The 17,041-nt window shown below is 53.5% G+C and overlaps 1 protein-coding gene across 4 annotated transcripts in view; it reads right to left on the bottom strand.

The window, feature by feature from the left end:
* Positions 1-17,041, bottom strand: part of pard3bb (par-3 family cell polarity regulator beta b) — a 74,078-nt gene that overhangs the window by 41,436 nt on the left and 15,601 nt on the right. For all 4 annotated transcript variants that reach the window (XM_067257638.1, XM_067257623.1, XM_067257631.1 and 1 more), the window contains 2 exons: positions 12,920-13,132; positions 8,832-9,045 (listed from right to left, as the gene is read on the bottom strand). In XM_067257638.1, coding sequence (XP_067113739.1) covers positions 8,832-9,045; positions 12,920-13,132 — 427 coding nt within the window. The remainder of the gene's footprint in view (positions 1-8,831; positions 9,046-12,919; positions 13,133-17,041) is intronic.

Genomic DNA, 17,041 nt, shown 5'->3' on the forward strand with positions numbered 1-17,041 from the left:
ACTTGAAGGCCCTTCAGTCATAGGAGGAGCAGGTGGACAAGAGGAACGCATGAACGCCCCGAGAAACCAGTGCAGACGTCACTCGCGCTGTCGTTCTTTTCGCTTCTGTCCTCCTCCCTCCGCCTTCCCTGGCCACGCCTCCGCGGGATCTGATTGGGGCGACGGTGGCTGTGTGATTGACATGTGTGACATCAGTGGGTGACACCACAAAGACGTCCTTTCTCTGCACTTGACTGGCATCTGGCAGATCCCGCCCCCTCCAGCAGACTCTCTAATTATTACACAATGAGATGCGGCTCTGTCATAGTCGAGGTAGAACAGATGTTAACACCACAGATGTTAACCCTCTCTCCATCTTTCTCTGTTCCTATCTCTTTCTCTCTCTCACACTCTGTCTGTCTGTCTCTCTCTCTGTGTCTCTCTCTCTCTGTGTCTCTCTCTCTCTCTCTGTGTCTCTCTCTGTCTCTGTCTCTACCAGAAACATTCCCATCCAGCGAAGATCTCATCCAGTAAAGATCTCCCTCCTGAGCTATGAGGTAGCGAGGTCCAGAACTGACTGAGTCAACCTATTCTCGCCCTCACTTTGTCTCTGGCAGATGAAACAACGTTATTGATCTCCATTTCCTGGTCTTGTCAGCCATGACAGGTCAGAACCCTTCCTGGAAGAGGCCTGAGTCCTGTCCTCCAGCCAGAACACACACCGGTCCCTCCCTCTGGCCTCAAAGGAGAACACACTGATCACTCACACGGAGAGCTTCTGGCCAGGGCTGCTTCCGGACTCCCGTTGACCAATCAATGGCTTACCAGCCTTCATGTTGAACCCCAGCTCAGCTAGACCCAGAAGGACCAGGAGAGACCCACCAGAGACAGGGGGAGATCATTCAAGACTGGGGACGGCCAGGAGAGAGACCAACAAAGACCAGGGAAGACCACCAAAAGACCAGGAGAGATCACTTAAGACCAGGAAAGATTACTAAAGACCCGGAGAGACATCAAAGGGCCAGGAGAAACCAGCAGGACTGGGAGGAAGCAAGGCGAGCAACAGATTGATCCCAGGATGCTGGCTGTGGAGCAGGGCATTAGAGCAGTATAGATCTGAAGGTTAACACTCTGCCACTCCACACACAGTCTCCTCCTCTGTTCTCTAAGAGGTGCTTAACCTTTCTCTCTCGCCGTCTCTCCCTCACATATAGATACACAGACAGACACAAACACAAAGATGCACACACATGTGAAACGCACACACACACACACTCTCCCTTTCAGCGGCCTCAGAAATAATGGCAGGGGAAGCCAATCAATAGCTCTCTAGTAGATGACGGTCATTCAGGCCATAATTGCGTCCGAGGTGCATTTTCTACAGCAGGAGACATAACTGACCCTTTCATCTAGCAGCCCCCAGCCCGACAACAACTCCAACAGAACCGGAGGGGCTCCTAATAGCCCCCAGCATGAGGGGGCCCTCCCAGACCACACAATGGAGCACTTCACAAACAGATGTACTGCATTTGGCCAGTGGGAGGGAACTGAAAGGGGAATATGAAGGACAGGGGGCCTACAGTACACACACACAGGTGTAGATCCACACACACACACACAAACAAACATACACACAGGTGTAGATCCACACACACACATACAAACACACACACACATACACACAGGTGTAGATCCACACACACACATACAAACACACACACATACACACAGGTGTAGATCCACACACACACATACAAACACACACACAAGTGTACACCCACACACACACACCCACACACACACACACACAGGTGTAGACCCACACACGCACACAAACTCGCACACAGGTGTACACCCGCCCACCCACCCACACACAGACAGACAGGTGAGAGGAAAACAGGCTGTTTGCCCCATAGTTCAAGGCCTACGTTGTGTTCCTCTCTGCTCAGTCAGACAAGGTGGTGACAGCAGCAAGGCTGTTAGCTAACACTGTTACATCTGCGCCCGGCCGGCCGGCGCCGTCACAGGCCGCCCCCGCGCCACGCCACACCTCGGCGGCGGCGACGAGAACAGGGCGGGCGTCAGGAATACATTAGCGAGTCCTCGCACACCGTCACCAGCAAGGGGGTAATGGCAGATCGATCGCATCTCGCCGCCGCCGACAAACCTGCTAATTATGTACCGAGACTCGGTCCTGTCTGTCTGTCAGGCCGGAGGAATGGAGAACATCAGCGGGGGACGGGGACGACATGTTAAAGTTGAGAGGCTGGCAGAGTCAGGGATGTCTGTTCTGGCATGTGAATGTGTGCGCGTGTTTGCGTGCGTGTGCCTGGAAAAAAAAGGACACGAGTGAGAGAGAGAGAAGGAAAAAAAGAGATAGAGAGAACGACTAGAGAATGGCAGAGAGCGAAAGAGAGAGAGAGAATGTCCTTCTGTTCTGGCTGTGCGTGCGAGGTGCGTGTACCTCGGTGTGTGTGTTCTAGCGCGCGCGTGTGTGTGTGTGGGAGAGAAGAGGAACAGAACAGAGGGGGTGACGGCTTGAGAACAGCCAAACGGATGGCGGTGGTCTCTTGAGCTGAGCATTTGGTTCGGGACGGGGACCCAGGCCTTCTGGGCGGGCTTGTTCTGCGTCTGGAGGGCGGGGGATGGACATTCTGGTTAGGGCCTGGAGGGAGGGGCTGGCGGGGCAGACGGACATGGGTCTGGACAGACAGATATCCCAGAAGGCCTTGCCACCACTCTGGTGATGTCTGCCACAGACATACTGTGCTGCCCAGCCTCTCACATTCAGAGCTCGGCGACCATGTGGCTCCAGCTAAAGGCCAGCTCTCTGAGTCCTCACTCGTCTAGTGCTGTCTGGGTGGAGCGAGCAGGAGGCACGACAGGAGCCGGCCCGACTTGGAGCCCTGACGCACAGATGGAGAGACAGAGAGGGAGGGAGAGGGTAAGGGAGAGAGAGAGCCGTGACCAATCCGGTTTGATCGGCTCATCAATATGCATGAGGCTCCCGCCAACTGGAACGCGTCGACACACTGACAGATGATTGACGGGTCACGTTAACTTGCATCAAGCTCACAGTCACTTTAACAAGGACCCCCATTAAGGAGATATGATTGCATTGTTTCTTAAGATGCATACTATATGTGGCCTAATGCACAAGGATGTCGTTTTAGGAAGATCAAACAAACATCTATAAACAAACTCTGAGTGTCTGATCATACTGTAGTGGACTTCCTGACTAGCTGATTGAATGGTTGTCTGTCTCTGGAGGGAACAGACAAGACAGTCAGAAGGGCTAATAGCATCAATACTATCAATAGCCCTTTAGTCTAGACACCGTCTCTTATTGTTAAACATTGGCCATGTTGCCAATTAGACCAGGCCAGGCCAGACCAGACGGACACGGGGAGAGGACAGTCTCACACCTCAGGATGTCAGACAGACAGCATCATTAGTGCAGGGCCGGGGAGGTCACCGCGGCGACCATCACCATCCTCATTATCTGTGCTCCCTCGCCTGCTGGTTCTGGATCATCGCTCTGCTGCTCTACGAAGGCCAAGTCTCTGGCCCGGCGTGCACATTCCTGGAAGTGCAGGGTCAGACACTGTGTGTCAACGTGTGTGTATGTGTGCACGTGTATGTGAGCATTGCGTGTGTGTGTGTGTGATGTTCATCCCATAGCGTTAGAACGCCCAACTGTCATGGGGTTTTTGATTCTGTGTGGACCGGGTCGGGACCCCCTCACCCTGCAGTGGAACCTCACCCTCAGAACATGCGGGTCAGCCGACCCAGAACCAGAGAGCTTTCATCCCCACGTGGCTGCAGAGAAATGACTCTGAACTAATACTGGGCGATGGAGCTTCCCAGGGCCCCAGCCAAGCAGAGCGGAGATCAAAGCTACTCAAGAGTCCCCATCGTTTTGAATTTCTTCCTTTTTTAACAGTTGGCCGCAGATCTGTGAGCGAGGGACGCAAAGAGACTCTGGAAGACTCCGGAACTTCTCACTCAAGAGAGGAAGAAGTTCAACTTCAGGAGTTGGTGGGTTGTAAGCTAGCTAGACCTAGGAGGCTGGGGAGCGGTGAGGTCCCCAGCCTCAGGAGGTCCCCAGCCACGTCACGTGGCTGAGCGTCAGGTTGCTGAGCGGTTAGGGTATCGGGCTGGTAATCTGAAGGTTGCCGGTTCGATTCGAGGCCGTGTCAAATGACGTTGTGTCCTTGGGCAAGGCACTTCACCCTACTTGCTTCGGGGGGAATGTCTCTGTACTTACTGTAAGTCGCTCTGGATAAGAGCGTCTGCTAAATGACTAAAATGTAAATGTCTAATTTGAGCTGTTATCTAATCAGGGAGTGTGTGTGTTTGTATGAGTGGATGAGAGATGTGTGTGTGTGTGATGGTGATGAGGTACTGTAGTGATGAGAAAAAGGCAGACTGATCATTCGGTAGGGCTGAAGATATGATGCATTCTCTCGCACTCGCACTCTCTCTCATGGTCTCACTCTCAGCCTCGCCAGCACAATCAAGTGTTCACCTCCAGGTTCTGATGTTCAGAACATTATCTTAATCAGGATGGTTCTGTCTGGATCAGAGCAGGGTGATTGAAGTGCTATCAGAGCACAGCTCAGGTGATTCAGATGAAAAGAAAGAGAGGGCGAGAGACGGAGAGAGGGAGAGAAAAAGAGCAAGGGGTGTAATGAACGTCATTTAATCTTTCACCGCATATGGACTCCCAGAATGCACCCTGCACTACACTACCCCATCTCTACCAACACACTGCAGCCCCGACCGTTTCAAACAACACCGACAGCCCAGTGAGGTGTGTGTGTGTGTTGCCACAGTGCTGCTGTTGACTGAGTCAGTAGGGCAGTGATGGGTTCAGCAGGGTCCTGTCAATCAGCAAGCAACAGCAGTAGGAAGGACGAGAAGGAGGAGGAGAGGAAAGAGAGAGAGATGAAAGGAGACAGAAGGAGGGATCGCTAACAGACAGTCTAGCTCCCCAGAGTCGAAGCGATTGTTTCTGACTCTCTCTGTCTCTTTCTTTCTCCTTCCCTCTCTCTCTCCCCCTGTCTCTCTCTCTCTCTCTCTCTCTCTCTCTCTCTCTCTCTCTCTCTCTCTCTCTCTCTCTCTCTCTCTCTCTCTCCCTCCCTCCCTCCCTCTCTCTCTCTCTGGGCTCTGAAAGGGAATATTTAAAGAGGACCATCTGCAGTGTGTCCTCCTAGCTCCATTTAGAGTCTATTAGCAGACACACTGTGGACAAGACTCTTAGAACCTCCTCCACAGCCTGTCACACACACACACACACACAAACACAACACACACACACACTCCCACACAAACAGATATTGTGGAGGTGGTTTGGAAGCTTATGATAGTCCTGTCTGAGCCTTGTGAAGTCATGCCACTGTGGGACCAGAGATGTCCTCTTGGTCTGGAGGAAGACTCGGTCCTAACGAGTGTGTCACTTCACTGCAGCCTCCCCGGGCTTCTGAGACAACAGGGTTTAATTGGCAGAGAGAAGAGAATTACCCATCTGTCATCTGTTAAACAGCCTCACGCTGTTCCTTCTGAAACACACACACACACACACACACACAGTGACACGAGCACACACACTCCGCTCCCTCCGATGGCACAGAAGGAAAGAAAGGCCGCAGTGAGAGAAGAGCGCCAGTTAACTAGCATGATCCTTAGCTAACGATCCATCGCTGCTGTACAGTGCGCCTGGGCTGTCCTGAGAGCCTCCACTGATCCTGGACTAACTGGGAAGTTAGGTGCCATCACAGCAGCCCTGAGGTCCAGGGTCTGGGCTCGTTGAAACCCCATTCCTCAGTGTTGGACGGGGAGTGGTGTTTTGGGTTCCCTTGGCTGAAGGTTACAGATCCCCAGAGGGCTGGGAACTGTTGCAGCAGGAGACCTGAGAGTCCAGGAACCCTAATGGGGATCCATCCATCCACCATTTTATCCATCTATCCATCATTTCATTATCCACTCAGCCTACTCAGCTGGGCTCTGCAGCCGACACAGAATGGGAAAGAAACCTGTGTTGGATTTCGACATGAGAGTCCTTCTGAAAAGCCACGCTCCGCTGCGCCAACAAGCCCGCCCTCGGAGGTTACGGGGGCGGAGCTTGTCGTCAGGGGACATAAGCCCCTCCCCCAATGGAGTGACCGGAGCCATACGTTCACACCGGCTCTTGTGGCAGAGGAAGAAAGAGGGGACTCGTTGAAGTGCCCCAATTAAATAGAATTATCTTAAATGAAGGTCATTATGTAATATTTCACTTTTAAGTCACATGTAATGCTGACAGATAATAGTCCAGATAAAAGCAGCGAGTTGCTGGAAGTCTGGAAGTGTTTTGCGTCCTCTTGGGTTCACAGAGTTTTCTCTGTTTTGGAGATTTGGGCCTCGCTGTTTCACAGATGAAATTGCATCTGAGCGTTCCCATAGATAGCTATCACAGTAATAACCTCAGAGTATTTCATTAAGGTAACGACTCTGCAGCCAAGGGAACGACTCAGGGACTAGTTTTGACTTTTACCCAGAAACAACTTCCCATTCGTACTTTCTACAGGGACATTTTCAGAATAACACCTTTGATTAACATCTTGTTCTACATCAAGATCACACCTTTTCATTTTATATTAGGTATGCGTCTGTGTGTGTGTGTGTAGGATTGCCAGGGACTAACTAGGTTCCATCTGTTAGGTAGGCATAGAACATTCTAATTGTTCTGTTCAACCACCTGGGGCTCTGACATGCCTCCCTGGAGATCCTTCACCAATCACAGCACAGGGACACTACAGTTGCTGCACATCAACAGAACAGACCCTGAAGTAACAAAACACTGGTGTCCAGTACTGGGTAGGTTGTGTGTGTGTGTGTGTGTGTGTGTGTGTGTGTGTGTGTGTGTAAGGAGAATGTTGATATATCTCTTGATCTATTAAGAGAAACTGAACGCACTAGCTGGTTGCTGATTGTCTTTTGTTATATAGTGTCACGTCTCTTTCACCAAGTCTATCAACTTCTAACAAACACGCACGCACACACACACACTCACACACACAAACACACACACACTCACACACACAAACACTCACACTCACACAAACACACACACGGGCCGTGCCTGGGACTTGAATAAGACAGATTAATGTATTCTTCTCCGTGAACAGCAAGTGCTCTCGCCACATCTGGAACAGGAACACCACAGTAATTTAAGGCCCATTACACACACACACACACACACAGACAAACAGACACACAGGGAGGAAGAACCGAGGGAAAGGTTGAGGGAGGAGGAAAATGGAGGAGGATGGGAGAGGACGCTGAAGGGGAGGTTGAGGGAGGAGGCTGGGAGAGAGGTTGAGGGAGAGGCTGGGAGAAAGGCTGAGGGAGAGGCTGGGAGAGAGGTTGAGGGAAGAGGCTGGGAGAGAGGTTGAGGGAGAGGCTGGGAGAGAGGTTGAGGGAAGAGGCTGGGAGAGAGGTTGAGGGAGAGGCTGGGAGAGAGGTTGAGGGAGAGGCTGGGAGAGCGGTTGAGGGAGAGGCTGGGAGAGAGGTTGAGGGAAGAGGCTGGGAGAGAGGTTGAGGGAGAGGCTGGGAGAGAGGTTGAGGGAGAGGCTGGAAGAGAGGTTGAGGGAAGAGGCTGGGAGAGAGGTTGAGGGAGAGGCTGGGAGAGAGGTTGAGGGAGAGGCTGGAAGAGAGGTTGAGGGAAGAGGCTGGGAGAGAGGTTGAGGGAGAGGCTGGGAGAGAGGCTGGGAGAGAGGTTGAGGGAGAGGCTGGAAGAGAGGTTGAGGGAAGAGGCTGGGAGAGAGGCTGAGGGAGAGGCTGGGAGAGAGGTTGAGGGAGGAGGCTGGGAGAGAGGTTGAGGGAGGAGGCTGGGAGAGAGGTTGAGGGAGAGGCTGGAAGAGAGGTTGAGGGAAGAGGTTAAGGGAGAGGCTGAGTGAGAGGTTAAGAGAGGAGGCAGTCCATCAGTAGAGTGGAGCAGGATTAGCCCGGCCCAGCCGGGACAGGAGACAGTCAGACTAAACACCGTGACCTTGAGTCCAGACTGAGCTCAGGCAGAAGACAGGCCCAACACCTCAAACGCTCTGGTTTCCCTTCTCCTCTCTCTTCCCTCTCTCCTCTCTCTTCCCTCCCTATCTCTCTCCATCTCTGCTCTCCTGCTGCTCTAGTGCCCGGTGTCCGTTCTGACCAGTGCCCAGCCCAGCGCCAGCCACATTAGCACCATTAAAACTGTAATTGGCTCACAGGTTTTCACATCCAGGGGACCCCACGCTCATATTAACGCACACACACACCAACTCACACTCACACACTCAGTCAATCAACCCCCCTCCAGTATCGCCGTGGGGCAGGCTGGCACAGCAGTGACATGGAGAGGGGGCGCCATATGGATGCCCACTGTAGCCCACACTGTTTAACACCTCCCTCTCTCCTCCTCCCGTTCTCTCTCTCCTCTACCCATTCTCTCTCTCTCTCTCTCTCTCTCTCTCTCTCTCTCTCTCTCTCTCTCTCTCTCTCTCTCTCTCTCTCTTCTACCCGATGTCTCTCTCCTCCAGCCTCTCTCTCTCTCTTTCCTCCACCGGTTCTTAATCTGAACCTGTCTCTCTTTGCCTGTCTCTCTCTCTCTCTTTCTCTCTTTCTCCTCCACACTGGCGTCCGCCACGCCACGCTCGGCTGGGCAGGCGAGCCCTGGACGGATGCCCGTACCCGTAGCGACGCCTCTGGCATTGGCATGCCCTCAGTTCAGCCCCCAATCACACATCTCATTAGCAGGCCACAGGCCTGTCCACACACACCCTCACACTGCAGAGGGCAACTGTAGACACACACTCACACACACCAGTAGGCCTTACCTCAGTAGTCCGAAGCCTTTCTTCTTGGTCTTCTTGTCCGGCTCCTCCCCCTCCTCGGCCCTCTTCTTCCCCCTCTCCTTCTCCTTTCCTTTGGTCTTGTCTTTCTTCTTTCCCTTGTCCTTCTTCTTCTTGTCTTTCTTGCCCTCCTCGGTCTCCTGGCGCGACGAGCCGCTGGCGGGCGTGTCACGGCCGGAACTCTGCTCCGACAGGTCATCTGAGAGGACACACACACACACCTGTTACACGACATAAGACACACGAGTTACACAGCAATAGATACACACACACACACGCCAGTTACACTACACTAGACACACGCACACATCGTTCCCCCCGGCATGCACATAGAGACACAACCACACACAAACACACACTGTTTACCTTGCACAAACACATTCCAAATCAAATCAGTTGTGCTCAATGGAGATCATCTAATAACTTTATGGTTGATTAATTAACCATTAATTAATCAACCATAATCCACGCATCTCTCTGTTCTACTCTCTGAGTGTCTCTGTGTCTCTCTCTAGTTTCCTCCCATCACTCTCTGACTGTGCCCAGGGCTGCTGGGCTGTGACAAAGAGAGAGAGAGAGAGAGAGAGAGAGAGAGAGAGAGAGAGAGAGAGAGAGAGAGAGAGAGAGAGAGAGAGAGAGAGAGAGAGAGAGAGAGAGAGAGAGAGAGAGAGAGAGAGAGAGGAAGAGAAAGAGAGACACAGAGTGAGGAAAAGAGAGAGAGGGGGAGGGGGGGAGCCGTACAGGCTGAGAGAGCGATAAATCCTGAACAATCCTAAACTCACTCCCTGTAGATACACAACATGGATAGGTTCTCCGTCTCAGATTCTTACACACACTCACTCTCACTCTCTCACACACCACACACACACACACACCACAGACTGAATGGATGTGGGCTAGTCTGTTATGTGTTTAAATCCAGGCATTATTCATGGGATCCTGGCATCCTCCGAGCCCTGCTTCAGAAAGCCCAGCGCTCTAATATGCATCCCAACATCCTATTGTTACCACAGCAGAGATGCTGCTGCACACTGTCAATATTAATCCTAGAACAAAGACACTGAGAGAGAGAGAGAGAGAGAGAGAGAGAGAGAGAGGAGAGAGAGAAAGTGTATGTGAGAGAGTGAGAAGGAGAAAGAGAAGGAGAGAGAGAGGGGGGGGGGAGGGAGGGAGCGGGAAAAAGAGAGAAGGAGAATGAGAAGGAGAGTGGAGGAGAGAGAGGGAGAGATATGTTTGGTACTGTTTACTGTTTTAGTATCTCTGACAGCTGGGGTAAGAGCACAGTGGGAGACCAGAGGAGAGGAGAGAGGTAAAGAGGGGAGAGGGGAGGGAGGACTAGAAGAGAGGAGCGGAGAAAGGGAGGGAAGAGTGAGGGAGGAGAAATAAAAAGACAGAGAGGAGAGGGGAAGAGAGAACAGGAGAGGAGAAGAGAGAGACGAGGAGATATATTAGAAGAGAGGAGAAGAAAAGAGAAGAGAGGTGAAGAGAGGCGAGAAGGAAACACAGGACTGTCTGCCTGGACCTGCCACACCGGACCTTCCACACTGGACCTGCCACACTGGACCTTCCACACTGGACCTGCCTCACTGGACCTGCCACACTGGACCTGCCTCACTGGACCTGCCACACTGGACCTTCCACACTGGACCTGCCACACTGGACCTGCCACACTGGACCTGCCTCACTGGACCTTCCACACTGGACCTGCCACACTGGACCTGCCACACTGGACCTTCCACACTGGACCTGCCACACTGGACCTGCCACACTGGACCTGCCTCACTGGACCTTCCACACTGGACCTGCCACACTGGACCTGCCACACTGGACCTGCTACACTGGACCTGCCACACTGGACCTGCCACACTGGACCTTCCACACTGGACCTTCCACACTGGACCTGCCACACTGGACCTGCTACACTGGACCTTCCACACTGGACCTTCCACACTGGACCTGCTACACTGGACCTTCCACACTGGACCTGCCACACTGGACCTGCCTCACTGGACCTGCTACACTGGACCTGCCACACTGGACCTGCCACACTGGACCTGCCACACTGGACCTGCCACACTGGACCTGCTACACTGGACCTGCTACACTGGACCTTCCACACTGGACCTGCCACACTGGACCTGCTACACTGGACCTTCCACACTGGACCTGCTACACTGGACCTGCCACACTGGACCTGCCACACTGGACCTGCTACACTGGACCTTCCACACTGGATCTGCTACACTGGACCTTCCACACTGGACCTGCCACACTGGACCTGCTACACTGGACCTTCCACACTGGACCTGCTACACTGGACCTTCCACACTGGACCTGCTACACTGGACCTGCCACACTGGACCTGCTACACTGGACCTTCCACACTGGACCTGCTACACTGGACCTGCCACACTGGACCTGCTACACTGGACCTTCCACACTGGACCTGCCACACTGGACCTTCCACACTGGACCTTCCACACTGGACCTGCTACACTGGACCTTCCACACTGGACCTGCCACACTGGACCTGCTACACTGGACCTTCCACACTGGACCTGCTACACTGGACCTTCCACACTGGACCTTCCACACTGGACCTGCCACACTGGACCTGCCACACTGGACCTGCTACACTGGACCTGCCACACTGGACCTGCCACACTGGACCTTCCACACTGGACCTTCCACACTGGACCTGCCACACTGGACCTGCTACACTGGACCTTCCACACTGGACCTTCCACACTGGACCTGCTACACTGGACCTTCCACACTGGACCTGCCACACTGGACCTGCCTCACTGGACCTGCCACACTGGACCTGCCACACTGGACCTGCCACACTGGACCTGCTACACTGGACCTGCTACACTGGACCTGCTACACTGGACCTTCCACACTGGACCTGCCACACTGGACCTGCTACACTGGACCTTCCACACTGGACCTGCTACACTGGACCTGCCACACTGGACCTGCCACACTGGACCTGCTACACTGGACCTTCCACACTGGACCTGCTACACTGGACCTTCCACACTGGACCTGCCACACTGGACCTGCTACACTGGACCTTCCACACTGGACCTGCTACACTGGACCTTCCACACTGGACCTGCTACACTGGACCTGCCACACTGGACCTGCTACACTGGACCTTCCACACTGGACCTGCTACACTGGACCTGCCACACTGGACCTGCTACACTGGACCTTCCACACTGGACCTGCCACACTGGACCTTCCACACTGGACCTTCCACACTGGACCTGCTACACCACATCAGGGGTTTCATTAGTTTGTTTACTGCAGATGTCCTAATCCACCGCTCATGTTTTTGGCAGAGGGCAGAGGGGCCCCCTCCAGAGGGAACAGCCAGCCCCCCCTCCCCTTCCTCCTGCAGTCAGACCTGATACCCATGTCCCCTCTGGCACTGGACAGCGTGGCGAGCACACACTGCCACACTGGCTGGAGCAAGCTGCTGACGCACTGACGTGCACGCACACACGCGCGCGTGCAAACACTAGCACATCACGGTATTGATATGGCAAGAGATGACAATGTGTGTGTGTGTGTGTGCAGACCTGACAGACAAGCCAACAGGAGCTTGTCTCCCCAGACACAGAGGGATTAGATGTAGAACACAGGGTAATGAGAGGAGAGCCCCCCCCCCCCCCCCACATACACACCCCCTCTCACAGAGCTGTGGGTCTGCAGATACAAGACTAGGCATGTTTACAGGACATCAGTCCACCACAAGCAGGGGTGTGTGAGACTGCGGTGTGTGTGTGTGTGTGTTTGTGGACAGGCTGTAGCTTATCAGTCATGACGGACTCTTAAGTGCCTGTGAAGGTCAAGGGATGGTGAGTGATGTGGTCAGTGTGTGCGTGTGTGTCTGTGTCTGTGTGAAAGAGAAGCGTTGATGGGGTCTAATTGGGCTTCCTGTGAGAGTGGAAGGATCACACACAGCCCTGGAGGGGATGAGTGATAGGAGCCCTCTGCATGGTGGCAGTCACACACACACACACACACACACTCACAGACACACACAAACACACTCGCACCCTCACCATCGTCATCCTCGGCCGGGCCGTCGTAGGACTTGTCGATGGCGGCCCGGAAGCTCTCGTTGCAGCCCCGCCCCCGGACCATGTGTGGGCGTGGCCTGTGGAAGGGGAGGAGCTCGTTCTTGCGGACCTCAGATATGGCGGTCTGGAGACTCTCCAGGGAGCTGGACTTCTTCAGGCCCAGGGTGGGACCCAGTGGCAGGGCAGGGGAGAGGTCTGGAGGGGGGAGGGGAGAGAAGACAGGAGAGGGGAGGAGGGGAGAGGACAAGAGTTAGACTAATATTTAAATAACTTTAACATTTTGTCCTAATTAAGGTGTTTTAAATGACTATGGTAGAGCTGAGGTTTGGATTGTCCCTGGCTCAGATGCTGCTGTTGCTGATGGATGGAGGGCGGGGCCAGAGGCCTTCCTCTCCCTCAATCCGATCAGAACAGAGCAACAAGGGCAGGACATCCTGGGACGCTGCCAACAAGCAGCTATTACACACAAACACACTCCCATCCCTAATCCCCCCTGTCTATACACACACACACACACACACACACACAAGTGCCATACCTCTCACTTCCCTCTACACACACACACACACACACACACACACAGGCACACACGGGCACGCAGCCAGGTAGCCTTGGCCCTGGCCGTCCATAGCAGCGCCATTAGGTAAAGTGATGCAGCTCCAACAAGGCATTCATGAATCAAGAAATCATCCAATCGACAGGCAGGAGCGGTGCTGGAATCCCAATCAGCCCCACCCCGCCGGCGCCAGCCCCCTCCCCCTCCTCCTGTCTCCGCCTGGCTAATGGCTCTCTAAATGGAGGTGGAAGTCCCATCAGTCCTCTCACCTGCTCCAGCCGGGACAGCCCAGGGAGCCGTACGCCACAGCACGGCACTCTGGGTAATAAAGGCACGCCGGGGATCATGCACATGTATAATCTGAGAGGGTACCGGAGCAGAGAGGGTGTGTGTGTGTGGGTGTGTGTGGGTGGTATACATGGTTAGTTCTGTTCTGCCTCTAAACGTATCACTGATTATGAGAGCGAACACACTAATTTCTTGATGTTCTACACCAGCTGAGAACCAGCTCTGGGATCTGATGAGTCACTGTTCCCATGACTATTACACAAGCAGGAAGAGGCTGGATATAAATATCATGCCTGGGTTCCTCAACCCAACAGAGTCAGAGTCCCACCTCCCTTCATTTCCATCTTTATCCTTCCATCTCTTCCTATACCTCCCTCCATCTCTCTCTACCTCCCTCCATCTCTCTCTACCTCCCTCCATCTCTCTCTACACCCCTCCATCTCTCTCTACATCCCTCCATCTCCACTACCCTCCATCTCTCTCTACATCCCTCCATCTCTCTCTACATCCCTCCATCTCCACTTCCCTCCTTCTCTCTCCACCTCCCTCCATCTCTCTCCACCTCCCTCCATCTCTCTCCACCTCCCTCCACCTCCCTCCATCTCTCTCCACCTCCCTCCACCTCCCTCCATCTCTCTCCACCTCTCTCCACCTCCCATCATCTCTCTCCATCTCCCTCCATCTCTCTGGGCCACAGCTCCCCACCAAACTGCGTCTGCTCTATGTGAGCGTTGCTGCGTCGCAGTGTGAGCCACTCTGCCAACTCTGCCTGTTTAGAAAGAGCAGGGACACAGCTCGGCCCACCCTCATATCCCACCTCATGCTAGCCGTTTCATCCAGGCCAGAGACCAGACGCCCATAGTGAGGGTGTGTGAGGGTGCGTGTTTGCTGTTGTCCTGTAAGAAGCAGCGGAGCAGAGGACGGGCGTGTCAGGCGAGCGGTATAAATAGCTCCGTGGTGCCCGGCCAGGCGCCGAGTCCGACATGTCGACCACGAAAGCAGGATTTGTGTCACAAACCTAATTACCGCTGTCCAACACCGCCCTGATGGAATTAAGCTGCTTTTAGGATGGAGCTCAGGGGTTTCTGTCTTATTGCTGCCCAAGAGTGTGTGAGTGTGCGTGTGGTGTGGTGTGTTTCTGTGTGCGTGGGTTTTTGTTTCTCTGTGTGTGTGTGAGATTCTGAGTTTGTGTATTTTGATTTGACAAAGTAATGCATGTCCACATATTAAATCTCCAGCCTCCCCAGTAACGGAGCGCGTAAACCAGCGGTATAGATGCATGGCTTTTATGAAAGCTATGAACGTGCGTCACCTGAGCCCTAGCCTGCATGCAGTGTAAATACCACACACAGACCTGAGCCCTAGCCTGCATGCAGTGTAAATACCACACACAGACCGCCTCACAAAGACTGACCCACAGGTCCCATAACTCTGCTGCAGTAATGAAAGGTCTCCTGTATGATACCAGGAGTCTAGTGAAATATCCTGCACTCAAATGACATCATACACACACACACACACACACACACAATTTTCGGCATTGATCTCAAGCATACAACCAGCACCACAGGATGAGAGATTGAAAAAAGTGCATGTCTCTCTCTCTCTGACGGAGGGACAGGGTGGTTGGATGAGTGAGAGTGCTCTGAAGAGCAGAGGGAAAGAGGGAGCAGAGATGAGTCACAAAGAGAGGTGTCTTGTTCTATGGGAGTGGTGCGACTGAGCTCTCTATTACTCAGGTGACGGGCATCCCCTCCCTCCCTCCATCCATATCTCACTCTCCACGTCCATCTCTCGCCCTCCCCCGGCCCCCTCCCCTGTTTCCTCCCCAGAGCCCTAGAATCTCCAGCCTCCGTAGTGTGGCCTGTGTGTGTGTGTGTTCCTGTGTGTGGGTGTGTGCCTGTGTGTGCCTGTGTGTGTGTGCCTGTGTGCGTGTGTGTGCCTGTGTGTGTGTGTGTGTGCCTGTGTGTGCCTGTGTGTGTGTGTGCCTGTGTGTGTGTGTGCCTGTGTGTGTGTGCCTGTGTGTGTGTGTGGGTGTGTGTGCCTGTGTGTGTGTGTGCCTGTGTGTGTGTGACGCATGGCTTGGATAAGGAGCAGAGACAGACGTTTAAAAGCCATCTCATAATTACACTGCACCTTTATGGGCTCGGAGGAAGCGGTTTAGGGGTCAGGGGTCGGATGGGGAGGGGGCAGGGCAGCACGAGGGTGCAAACACACAGATGCATAAATACTTGCACAAGACAAATGACAGCAAATGAACTGTGATAGATAGAGGATAGAGTGTCTTTGAGAGTTTCGACTTGGTGAATGGAGTGACGCTGAGCTGTGCAGAGAAGAAAAAACAACACACACACACAAACAGATGGCCCTCTCCCTCTCCACGACAAATTAATCCATCAATCCCCATCAGCCAACATGGTGGCTTTCAAGTTGAATCAACAACAAAACTCTTTCTCAATTCTTGTGAGAGAGAGAGAGTGAGAGAGATAAAGAAGGAGAAAGCGATAGAAGAGACTAGACTAGGAAGAGAGAGGGCGAGGAGGGAGTGGAATCGAGGGGCACACTGTTCTCTGCAGGCTCCAGCTTGGCAGAGAGCTGTCCGTTTTCAAAGTCAAAATTACACGGGGGAACGAATCAAACAATGGACAGCAGCACCAGCAGAGCGACCCCCCCCCCCCCCACCACCGCTGCCTCCTCCTCTTCAGAAGGATGCAAGTCAGTTCCAAGTGGCTCAGAGTTGTGCCCTGTCAGTCAGTAGCCAGTAAACCTGCTCATGGCTACAGAAGCACAGCTAAAAGAGAGGGAGAGATGAGAGCGAGAGAGGAAGAGGAAGAGAGCGAGAGACATGAGAAAGAGAGGGAGAAAGAGAGGAGAGAGAGAGAGAGAGAGAGAGAGTGAGAGAGAGAGAGAGAGGAAAGGGCAGCGAGCAGCAGAAGAGATCGTACATTCAGCCACTAACAGAGTCGGAGGTGAGTCCTGGTCCTAAGGATGTGGTAAACATCAATGTTTGGAGGAGGCTGTACTGTGTGTCACAGATAGGGAGAGAGGGAGATAGAGAGAAAGTTGGAGAGAGACAGCGACAGAAAGAGAAAGTAATGGATGTGGGGGGGGGGGGGGGGATAGAGAAGGGGAAGGGAGTGAGAGTTACAGATGGGGAGGGAAAAGGAAGAGCTACTGCAAAATGGCCTGGCTGGTAGAGATGAGTGGCTGGCACCGAGCATCCTATTTAATCTGTTCCTCAATCAGCACACTGTAGGCCT

The sequence above is a fragment of the Osmerus mordax genome, chromosome 2 (assembly GCF_038355195.1).
Source record: "Osmerus mordax isolate fOsmMor3 chromosome 2, fOsmMor3.pri, whole genome shotgun sequence".
NCBI lineage: Eukaryota > Metazoa > Chordata > Actinopteri > Osmeriformes > Osmeridae > Osmerus > Osmerus mordax.